The sequence below is a fragment of the Nerophis lumbriciformis genome, linkage group LG37 (genome assembly GCF_033978685.3).
Source record: "Nerophis lumbriciformis linkage group LG37, RoL_Nlum_v2.1, whole genome shotgun sequence".
Lineage (NCBI taxonomy): Eukaryota > Metazoa > Chordata > Actinopteri > Syngnathiformes > Syngnathidae > Nerophis > Nerophis lumbriciformis.
The window spans coordinates 8,960,001-8,972,500 of NC_084584.2; the positions used below are offsets into that span (position 1 = coordinate 8,960,001).

Consider the following 12,500-nt stretch of genomic DNA (forward strand, 5'->3'; position numbering starts at 1 on the left):
TAACATAGGCGCACTGTCCATTTTTGAGAAAATAAAAGGATTAAAAACAAAAAAAGAAATACGGTAGACACGATGAAAGTTGGAAGGTTTGACTTTGAAGACGAGCCTGATAAAGAAAGAAAAACTAACTTTTCGATGAGAAATCCACTCAGGATTGAATACAAAGTCTCCCTACTAACCCACCAGTGCCTCCATGGAAATGCCCCCCTCTACCTCAAAGAACTGCTCGGCCCCAAATCCTCCACACGACACCTCCGCTCCGGACAGGCTAACCTCCTCCAACGCTCTCCCTGACCACCTGAGGGCACCACAGACTGTGGATGTTTTTAAAAGAGGCTTGAAAACCCTTCTTTTAAAAATAATGCTATTTTTTTTAGATACATGCGTGCTAGTTCTAGTTTTTATCCTCATTTATTTTTATTATCTTTTTTATTTTTGATACACTAGCACATTGAGGTTGTTTGCTCAATGTAAAGTGCTTTTTACAAATAAAATCTATTATTATTATTATTTAATGTTGTGTGAAAACAATACAATAGGATGTAGTTTTATGAAAAAATATAATACTTTTGGACTTTTACAGTACCTCCTTCTCCATCAAACACACCATCAGCAGCTTCTACATATCTTCAGGGATAAATTGAACACTCTTGGTTGGCGTTAGACGAGCAGATGGCTTTACCATATTTTTGATGATTTATTTTCTCAATTCAATGAATATCACCCGCATCCCAAAACTATTGGAAAATGAAGGCTGGTGTTCCTCGTTTGACTTTGCAGGTCTAGCAGATTGTGTGCTCGCGCTTGGATTTGAGAAGATGGAGAGAGGCTCTTTGTCGTCGAAGGTAAGAACTAAAACACATTCCTGATTTCTGCTTCACATTACAAAATAATAATTACACAGGAGAGGGGGGCAGAGCAGAAAAGAGAGACGGCAGATCAACTGGTCTAAAAAAGGGTCTATTTAAAGGCTAGAGAAGGGGTGTGAAACTGGTTTTCATTGAGGGCCACATGTAACAGTGAATAACATAAATATACAGTAAACTGTCTGGTGATGTTATTACACAATTATCTATTAATTATATATAGTTTTCTGTAAAGAAATCTGTATATTTTACAGTAAAGTATAATGTATTTTTTACAGCATATGAATGAAAATCGAAAAACAATCTTGATGTTTTTCCTGTAAAATCTACCGTTGTTGTTATGAGTAATACTGTAAATAGAAAAACAATACCACCGTTTTTTGGGTTGTTTTTTGTATCACAATAAAAATTCTGATGACTGAGCAACCAGTTTTTCACCGTAAAAAATAATGTTTACTGTGTACAATTTGATGGATAAATGACTTTACAATCACGACTCCAGCAGATATTATATAAGTACTCGTTTTGATTTTAGCAGAACGTTTTTGGATCATGCGTTCATTCATGTCACAATATTACAAAGCAGTGAAGTTGTGTAAATGGTAAATAAAAAGAGAATACAACAAATCCTTTTTAACTTATATTCAATTGAATAGACTGCAAAGACAAGATATTTCATGTTCACACTGAGAAACTTCTTTTTTTGTTGTTGCAGATAATCATGTACTTAGAATTGAATGGCAGCAACACGTTGCAAAAAAGTTGTCACAGGGGCATTTTTACCACTGTGTTACATGGCCTTTCCTTTTAACAACACTCAGTAAAGGTTTGGGAACTGAGGAGACACATTTTTGAAGTGGAAATCTTTCCCATTCTTGCTTGATGTACAGCTTAAGTTGTTCAACAGTCTCCCTTCTCATATTTTAGCCTTCACACTCTTTTACTACGCTGTTGTAACACGTAGCTTGGCATTGTCTTGCTGAAATAAGCAGGGGCGTCCGTGGTAACATTGCTTGGATGGCAACATATGTTGCTCCAAAATCTGTATGTACCTCTCAGCATTAATGGTGCCTTCACAGATGTGTAAGTTATCCATGTCTTGATCACTAATACACCCCCATACCATCACACATGCTGCCTTTTACACTTTCACCCTATAACAATCCGGATGGTTCTTTACCTCTTTCTTCCGGAGGACACAACCTCCACAGTTTCCAAAAACAATTTGAAATGTGGTCTCGTCAGAGCACAGAACACTTTTACACTTTGCATCAGTCCGTCTTAGATGAGCTTGAGCCCAGCGAAGCGTTTCTGGGTGTTGTTGATAAATGGCTTTGGCTTTGCATAGTTTAGTTTAGTTCAGTTTATTAAGGATTCCCATTAGTCTACACCGCAGTGGAGACTATTCTTCCTGGGGTGCAGGCAAAAAACATCACACAATCACAAAACAAAAGATTACAATGCAATACAACATGATCAAATAATAAAATGTTGTCATACAAAAATAGCGACAACAAAGAACAAAAAACAACAACAATAACTTCGAGTTTACATAATAATGTTCATACCAAAGATAAAAATAGCAATATAAGAATATATATATATATTTTTGCAAAAACAAAACAAAGAACCAATGGCCTATAATATACACATTAGTGTACCAAAGACAAACAATAAGTGACAAAAAAGTACCATCCATCCATTTTCTACTGCTTGTCCCATAATCAATAAAACAGTCAATAATCAATAAAACCAGCATTACACCAACTAACATTAGGTACAATCTAGAATTATCTCTTTCCATAGTAGAGTTTTAACTTGCACTTACAGGCCAACTGTAGTTACTGACAGTGGTTTTCTGAAGTATTCCTGATCATATGTGGTGATATCCTTTACACACCGATGTCGCTTGTTGATGCAGTACCACCTGAGTGATCGAAGGTGTGTAATATCATGGCTTACGTGCAGTGATTTCTCCAGATTCTCTGAACCTTTTGATGATATTATGGAGCGTAGATGGTGAAATCCCTAAATTCCTTGTTGAGAAATGTTGTTCTTAAACAATTTGCTCAGGCATTTGTTGACAAAGTGGTGACCCTCGCCCCGTACTTGTTTGTGAATGGAAGCTGCTTTTATACCCAATCATGGCACCCACCTGTTCCCAATTAGCCTGTTCACCTGTGGGATGTTCCAAATAAGTCTTTGATGAGCATTCCTCAACTTTCTCACTCTTTTTTGCCACTTGTGCCAGCTTTTTTTAAACATGTCACAGGCATCAAATTCCAAATGAGCTAATATTTGCAAAAAATAACAAAGTTTTACGATTTGAACATGAAATGTGTTGTCTTTGCAGTCTATTCAATTGAATATAAGTTGAAAAGGATTTGTTGTATTCTCTTTTTATTTACCATTTACACAACGTGACAACTTCACTGCTTTTGGGGTTTGTCCATAATGGCTGTGTGTGCATATGATAATAACCCACTTCAATGCTCCTCCTCTAGTACATGGACAGGACCAGTCCCATGGACAAGCACATGGAGGTGATGATAAACCGCTACGGCATGGTGGCAGCTCCCCCGGCTGCACAGATGTTTGGCAACGCTGGCAGGGAGCACATGGAGAAATATGGTAGCTGCGTCCTCATTTCACAGCAACTATTGATTGGTAACCAGAGGTCCTTTCAGGCACTAAGCCGGAGCACTTTGCCAAAATTGCCTGGAAGAACCACAAACATTCCACCAACAACCCGTAAGTTCCACCCAAAAGACTAACAATGTCCTCCAGAGAACTTGCCGGGCTATGGATGTGTGTGTAGTTACTCTCAGTTCCAGGATGAGTACACTTTGGAGCAGGTGATGAACTCCAGGAAGGTGTTTGAGTTCTTGACTCTGCTGCAGTGCTGGTGAGTCCAAAGATGAAAGGAAAAAAAACAGACCTCCAGCGTCGATGATCCAGATTGTCTTCTCACACCAGCCCCACGTCGGACGGTGCCGGTGCTGCAGTTTTGGCCAGCGAGGACTTTGTCAGGCGTCACAGTCTGGAGAAGCAAGCAGTGGAGATCCTGGCCCAGGAGATGGTGACTGACCTGGCCTCCACCTTTGACCAGAACAGTTGCATTAAGATGGTGAGGATCAACAGCTTCTCCATTTTTACTCCATTAAATGAACATTTCATACCATTCCTAATTATTTTATTTATATAGCGCTTTTTCTCTAGTGACTCAAAGCGCTTTACATAGTGAAGTCACATTTAAACCAGTGTGGGTGGCACTGGGAGCAGGATAGGATAGGATAGGTCTTTATTGTCATCGGACAAGTACAACAAAACTTTGTTTTCAGCACAAACCCGTTCAAGATGAGACAAACAGTGTACAGGGTTACAGAACAAATATGAGACAAACAAACAGTGTACGGTAGAGATGCGCGGTTTGCGGACACAACCGCGGAGTCCGCGGATTATCCGCGGGTCGGGCGGTTGAAATAAAAAAAAATTAGATTTTATCCGCGGGTCAGGTCGGGCGGTTGAAATAAAAAAAAAAAAGATTTTAAATAGATTCAGGCGGGTGGCAGTTAAACCAATTCGGAAATATATATACATAGTTAAATGTTGTTACCCACATACGAAAAACGAGCAGGCACCTGCAGCATATGCCACAACAGAAGAAGAAAAAAAAAAGAGATGGCAACGCCGGCAGCAAACGTGGTACGCGACAAACTAAAAAAGGGAATACTAAAGACCAGGGGGAAAAAAAGGCCAGAAAAGTTCAGCGTGGACTCGTTTTTATGAGGTTGTAAATCAGGATGATAGTAATGCTGGCTACGTGATTTGCAAGAGCTGCGAAGCTGTTTATGTCTACGACAGTCACAAAACCGGGACATCTAACATGGTGCATCACATTTGTGCAAAACCCCGAACCTCCACAAACACCTTGAGCATGAGCAGTTTCGTCCGCCGTGATCCCAGAAGAGTGCCACAGGATGTTAAAACAAGATAGAACGCAGCTGCCTGCAGCAGTTTGAGTGGCGCGAGCGCGCTTGGAGGTGCGCTCAGCGCGGCTCCCAGATGATTGCGCACTGGTGTGCGTCTGGGCCGTGACAGCGTGGCACGCATTGAATGTCTCTGCTCCATTGGATCAGTCTCCTTTCTTTAAGAGGCAAAAGCGTTATAACCTCACTAATGCCTTGCATCGTCTATATTAGATATATAACAACGGGCGGAAGGCGGGCGGGTGCGGTTTTGATTAAATGTTAGTTCGGGTGGTTGGCGGATGGATGACGACTTTTGTGATGCGGTTGCGGATGAAATAATTGCCTATCCGCGCATCTCTAGTGTACGGGGTTACAGAACAAATATGAGACAAACAAACAGTGTACAGGGTTACAGAACAAATATGAGACAAACAAACAGTGTACAGGGTTACAGAACAAATATGAGACAAACAAACAGTGTACAGGGTTACAGAACAAATATGAGACAAACAAACAGTGTACAGGGTTACAGAACGGGAACGCTGATGGGTCGCCACAAGGCGCCCCGTAAAAGATGGGAAAAAGGTAAACGCTGGGGAAGGATGAGTAAAAAAAAATACAATCTAGACTGGGCTCCTAAGGGGGCCAAGTCTGGAGTGAGAAAAAAACCTCCATAGCAAAGCACATATACATATTACAACGTACATCTCCAGATATCTAGCAACAGAGGGGAGGGAGTGCGAGGTCATGATGGAGGGCCGCAGCTCTCAGGCGCCGACCATCCTTTCATCACCCCTATGGGATTTGCGTCGAGGGCGTTGGATTGGGGGTGCGGTATGTGTGTGTCGCGTGTATTCTTTGTGGATGCATGTGTGTGTGTAAGCCTGCCGCGTGTCTCTGTTCCGCGGCCTTGATGTTGTGCGGCCGATAAGTCCAAAGTCAACAACAACAGGTGTGTGTCCATGAGAGACAAGAAGGGAGTTTGTTGTGTCCTTCGGGAGAGTCTCCAAGCCAGGGAAACAATCCAAGTTAGACTGTTTTGTATACGAGTGAAAATAAAATGTGCTTTTCACTCTAAATTGTCTATGACTGGTCCTCAAACCTGCGGGGCAGACAGTCCGATGTGATCCAAAACCACAAGAGTGTCCACAGTTCTTCCTGCATCCTCCAATCATTTGTGGCAGCTTTGGGCTACTTTGAAGACTGCCAGCAATTTTCAATTTGTGGACAAACCAGAGCAACGCTTAGTGCAATCAGCAGATGTCCTGTTGTCATCATTCCTAATAGGTGAAATCTTCACATCCTCCACTGAAAAGGTGTTGCCAGGCACACGGCACTCCTTCTTCTCCCAAGAGTCCGTGGCGTGTCCAGCAACAACCGCTCCGTCACGACAAGCAGGTTCCCCCAAACCCAAGATCTTGTCCATTTCGTTGAGGCCAGTTAAATAGCTCCAATGTTTAGATTTGGAGAGCAGTGCAAAAAGGGGCAACAAAAAAAGTTCAGACAAGACAAAGAAGCAAGCAGGAGAGGAAAGGGGAGCGTCCGCCCTCCATGAGTGCCAGTGAGAAAGGTGGGTGAAGTGTCTTGCCCAAGGACACAACGGCAGTGACTAGGATGGCGGAAGCGGGGATCGATTGTTTTGATTTTGTACAATGTCCTTGAGTGCCCAGAAAGGCACTATAAGTAAAATGTATTAATATTATTATTATTATTATTATTATCGAACCTGGAACCCCTCAAGTTGCTGGCACGGCCACACTACCAACCGAGCTGTACCGCCCCGATTACTATGCCCATCCCTACTCACAGTACTTAATACAGTGCAACCTCAATTTACAAACTTCATTGCTTCTTGAGCATAGTTTGTGATACAAAAAGTTTGTGTATTGAAGCAGAGTTCCCCATAAGAAACAATGTAAACATCATTAACTGGCTCTTGTATTGACTAAAGTCCATATTTGAGTAAAATGATGTACACTTTAAAGACACTGTATATTGTCGGAGGCAGATATTTACATATATCCGAATTTAAGTGTTACTTCTTTTATTTCATAATCATATTACACTGCTAGTGTTTTTCTTCCAATTGTGGTCTTTTGGTTGTCTGCAAATACTGTGTGCTTAACCTTGAGTGAGGAATGTAAGAAAGAGAGATACTCCTTTCTCTTATCTAGCCTTATGTCCAGGTGCGGAGGACAATGGGCATGTGTTTTGGGCTAGAGGGACATGACTGCGAGGGTGGGAGGGAGAGAGACTTGGTAGGGGAGAGGGTTTTTCATGGTAGGGGGGCAGACCATCTTGGCGGCGCGATTGAATGTTCTATGCTGGACTGGTCTCAATATATTTACAAAGCTTTGCAAATATATCACAAAATACCTATTCTGTCTCTGATGGTTTTTCTACTCAGCTTTAAGTGTCGTAAAGAGCTTGGGAGCGACTTGCGACTTGAATTCCCTGGGAGGAACAACTGGTCCAAAACGCAACAATATACAAAAGTCAGAAGTCAAAAGTGTACATTCACTTGTAAAGAACATCATGTCAAGGCTGTCTTGAGTTTACAATCATTTCTACAACTCTTATTTTTTTGTGATGTAGTGATTTTTGTTTCATCTGACATCACATGGACTAAGATAAGACCTTCTGGAGGAAAGTTCTGTGGTCAGATGAAACAAAAATGGAGCTGTTTGGCCACAATACCCAGCAATATGTTTGGAGGAGAAAAGATCCCAGGAACACCATACCTACCGTCAAGCATGGTGGTGGTAGTATTATGCTCTGGGCCTGTTTTGCTGCCAATGGAACTGCTGCTTTAAATGGGACAATGAAAAAGGAGGATTAGCTCCAAATTGTTCAGGACAAGGTAAAATCATCAGCCCGGAGGTTGGGTCTTGGGCGCAGTTGGGTGTTCCAACAGGACATTGACCCCAAACACACCTCAAAAGTGGTAAATGAGTGGTTAAATCAGTATTCATGAATGTTTTTTGTGACCAACAAGTATGTGCTCCAATCACTACATCACAAAAAAATAAGAGTTGATTGTAAAGTCAAGACAGCCATGACATGATGTTCTTTACACGTGTATGTAAACTTTTGACCACCACTGTATATAAATGGGTGTAATTTCTAATTATGTATAGTGTTTGGAGGTTTGTTATAATATACACAAAGTTCAGTGACCATGTGTGTTGACTTCCTGTGTTGGTGGCAGTTGATTTGCGCCATGAGTGGGCACTAATAATAATAATAATAATAATAATAATATATTTTATTTGTAAAAAGCACTTTACATTGAGTAAACAACCTCAAAGTGCTACAGTGTATTAAAAAAAAAGAAAAACTAGAACAGCCAAATAGCTACAACTAGTATGCATATATCTAAAAAGAAGGGTTTTTAAGCCTTTTTTAAAAGCATCCACAGTCTGTGGTGCCCTCAGGTGGTCAGGGAGAGCGTTCCACAGACTGGGAGCGGCGGAGCAGAAAGCCCGGTCTCCCATTGTTCGTAGCTTTGTCCTCGGAGGTGGTTAGCCTGTCCGGAGCTCCAATTCCAAACTATTGTTTTGAATTGGCCATACAGGTAAATGCTGTGCTATGCACACTTAAGCCAAGTAAAGCTAACATCTGCGAATTAAGACGACGTATATACAGTAATACCTTGTATTGACAGCTGTGAACGCCCCACTTCCTGTCTGTGTCCAGGTGGGTTACGACATGTCTCGGGTCGCCGCCAAAAAGTGTTTTGACGCTGCGGGGCTGACGCCGGACGACGTGAGCGTGGTGGAGCTGCACGACTGCTTCTCTGCCAACGAGCTCATCACCTACGAGGCCCTTGGACTGTGTCCTGAAGGTACTATGCCATACCCATCACAATGTGGTAGGACACCAATCTGTACTGAGTGGAAAACATGAACAATCATATCTGTGAAGTATCATTCGGGGGAATTTTTTCCAGTTGATTTTGTGTACAGTTGGTGGAAAAATGTCTCTACCACCGCATGGTTTGTTAGTGCAAACAGTTTGTCTTTCGTTGCGATGTACTTTCTTTAAACAGTATTTTCCTCGCCAGATACAAGAAGCTTTCATCAATAAAAAAACATATCTGTTGGCTCGGCAAGCTTCACATTTACGCCACCGAGTCATGGCGGTCCAAGCTAACTCTCTCGGTTCCCGTCTCGCCAACCTTTCAGCCTCACATCGTACTCGCTCAGCTTCTATAGCCATCCTCTGTATACTCATGTTCAAAAAGATAAAGTTGTAAATCCGGTCCAGAAGGTGAGTAAATACAACTTTATTGCCAGAAGTAGGAACGCTCGCCTTTGTTGCCGGAAGTAGGAACACTCGCCTTTGTTGCCGGAAGTAGGAACGCTCGCCTTTTTTGCCGGAAGTAGGAAGTCCGTTGCTATGAGCAATGAAATCAATGCGCCCACGAAAATGAGTTGCGATAATGCTTAAAATAACCAAATTACAGTAAATATTGTACATATTGCATATTGTTATTAAGGTGTCTCTAATACATTATATATATATATACTTGCAGTGTGTATATTGTACATATTACATATTGTTATGAAGGTGTCTGTTACTACATTATATATATACTTGCAATGTGTATATTGTACATATTGTTATGAAGGTGTATGTTACTACATTATATATATACTTGCAGTGTGTATATTGTACATATTACATATTGTTATGAAGGTGTCTGTTACTACATTAAATATATACTTGCAGTGTGTATATTGTACATATTACATATTGTTATGAAGGTGTCTGTTACTAAATGATATATATACTTGCAGTGTGTATATTGTACATATTGTTATGAAGGTGTATGTTACTACATTATATATATACTTGCAGTGTGTATATTGTACATATTACATATTGTTATGAAGGTGTCTCTTACTACATTATATATATACTTGCAGTGTGTATATTGTACATATTACATATTGTTATGAAGGTGTCTCTTACTACATTATATATATACTTGCAGTGTGTATATTGTACATATTACATATTGTTATGAAGGTGTCTCTTACTACATTATATATATACTTGCAATGTGTATATTGTACATATTGTTATGAAGGTGTCTGTTACTACATTATATATATACTTGCAATGTGTATATTGTACATATTACATATTGTTATGAAGGTGTTTCTTACAACATTATATATATACTTGCAGTGTGTATATTGTACATATTACATATTGTTATGAAGGTGTCTCTTACTACATTATATATATACTTGCAGTGTGTATATTGTACATATTACATATTGTTATGAAGGTGTCTGTTACTACATTATATATATATATACTTGCAATGTGTATATTGTACATATTGTTATGAAGGTGTATGTTACTACATTATATATATACTTGCAGTGTGTATATTGTACATATTACATATTGTTATGAAGGTGTCTGTTACTACATTATATATATATATACTTGCAGTGTGTATATTGTACATATTACATATTGTTATGAAGGTGTCTCTTACTACATTATATATATTCTTGCAGTGTGTATATTGTACATATTACATATTGTTATGAAGGTGTCTGTTACTACATTATATATATACTTGCAATGTGTATATTGTACATATTGTATGAAGGTGTATGTTACTACAATATATATATACTTGCAGTGTGTATATTGTACATATTACATATTGTTATGAAGGTGTCTGTTACTACATTATATATATACTTGCAGTGTGTATATTGTACATATTACATATTGTTATGAAGGTGTCTGTTACTACATTATATATATATATACTTGCAGTGTGTATATTGTACATATTACATATTGTTATGAAGGTGTCCGTTATTACATTATATATATACTTGCAGTGTGTATATTGTACATATTACATATTGTTATGAAGGTGTCTGTTACTACATTATATATATACTTGCAGTGTGTATATTGTACATATTACATATTGTTATGAAGGTGTCTGTTACTACATTATATATATATACTTGCAGTGTGTATATTGTACATATTACATATTGTTATGAAGGTGTCCGTTACTACATTATATATATACTTGCAGTGTGTATATTGTACATATTACATATTGTTATGAAGGTGTCTGTTACTACATTATATATATACTTGCAGTGTGTATATTGTACATATTACATATTGTTATGAAGGTGTCTCTTACTACATTATATATATAATTGCAGTGTGTATATTGTACATATTACATATTGTTATGAAGGTGTCTCTTACTACATTATATATATACTTGCAGTGTGTATATTGTACATATTACATATTGTTATGAAGGTGTCTCTTACTACATTATATATATACTTGCAATGTGTATATTGTACATATTGTTATGAAGGTGTATGTTACTACATTATATGTATACTTGCAGTGTGTATATTGTACATATTACATATTGTTATGAAGGTGTCTGTTACTACATTATATATATACTTGCAGTGTGTATATTGTACATATTACATATTGTTATGAAGGTGTCTGTTACTACATTAAATATATACCGTACTTGCAGTGTGTATATTGTACGTATTACATATTGTTATGAAGATGTTTGTTACTACATTATATATATATATATATATATATATATATATATATATATATATATATATATATATATATATATATATATATATATATATATATAGTTGCAGTGTGTATATTTTACATATTACATATGATAAATAGATATTTTTTGGTGTAAAGTCTTATATGTGCAAATGCTTGGACATTCACATAATAATAATAATAAATTTTTTTGGGGTGTATAATCTTATATATGTGAATGCTTGGACATTCACATAATAATAATAATAAATATAATTTTTTTGGTGTATAATCTTATATATGTGAATGCTTGGACATTCACACAGTAATAATAAATAGTTTTTTGGTGTAGAATCTTATATGTGTGAGTTCTTGGACAGTCACACAATCATGTGTGTTCTAAATGAAGAGTTGTGTGCAACAGGTAAAGGAGGTGATCTGATTGACAGAGGAGACAACACATACGGCGGCAAGTTTGTGATCAACCCCAGCGGTGGTCTGATCTCCAAAGGACATCCTTTAGGAGCCACTGGTAAGCTATGCACGCCTACAGTGTAATGCACACAATGTCCACAAGGAGGCATGTGTTCCACGTGACTTTCCATGCATGGCGGGTTGTGCTAAACAGCGTGTGCAAAATATAAAATTGCACAAACTATTTGTGATCTCCTAAGACTGCGTGTGCAATTGATTACGAGTGCAAACGTGGGGTGGACGCTCTATTTAAAAAAACAAACGTGTTTATTGGGTTTTTACAGACGTACAATTGACAAAAGTAAACACAAATACATCAAATGCTGATTTTTCCTCCCCCAACTAGTAAAATAAAATTTAAAAAATTGACTTATATGCTACTTGTGGTGTTTTGCTATGTTTTGAAACATGCAGCAGACAAATTGTGAGGTTCAAACACTGATGACATCTATTAAACAGACAGGAAGCAAGGAATCGTGCAGAGACAGAGTTACATTTTGCTCAATTGAGGAGAGATGTTTTTTTGGGCTGTACTCTAGTTACAGATTCAAACTACGCTCTAAAGTCCAGCCCACGTGCTTCCTCTATTTATTTGGGAGGTCCC

At 38.4% G+C, this 12,500-nt stretch overlaps 1 protein-coding gene across 1 annotated transcript in view; it reads left to right on the forward strand.

The window, feature by feature from the left end:
- The window catches only part of scp2a (sterol carrier protein 2a), a 42,423-nt gene that overhangs the window by 13,383 nt on the left and 16,540 nt on the right, over positions 1-12,500 (forward strand). Inside the window, exons 5-11 of the mRNA XM_061931142.2 lie at positions 781-845; positions 3,371-3,497; positions 3,554-3,617; positions 3,685-3,771; positions 3,843-3,993; positions 8,534-8,681; positions 11,847-11,954. Coding sequence (XP_061787126.2) covers positions 781-845; positions 3,371-3,497; positions 3,554-3,617; positions 3,685-3,771; positions 3,843-3,993; positions 8,534-8,681; positions 11,847-11,954 — 750 coding nt within the window. The remainder of the gene's footprint in view (positions 1-780; positions 846-3,370; positions 3,498-3,553; positions 3,618-3,684; positions 3,772-3,842; positions 3,994-8,533; positions 8,682-11,846; positions 11,955-12,500) is intronic.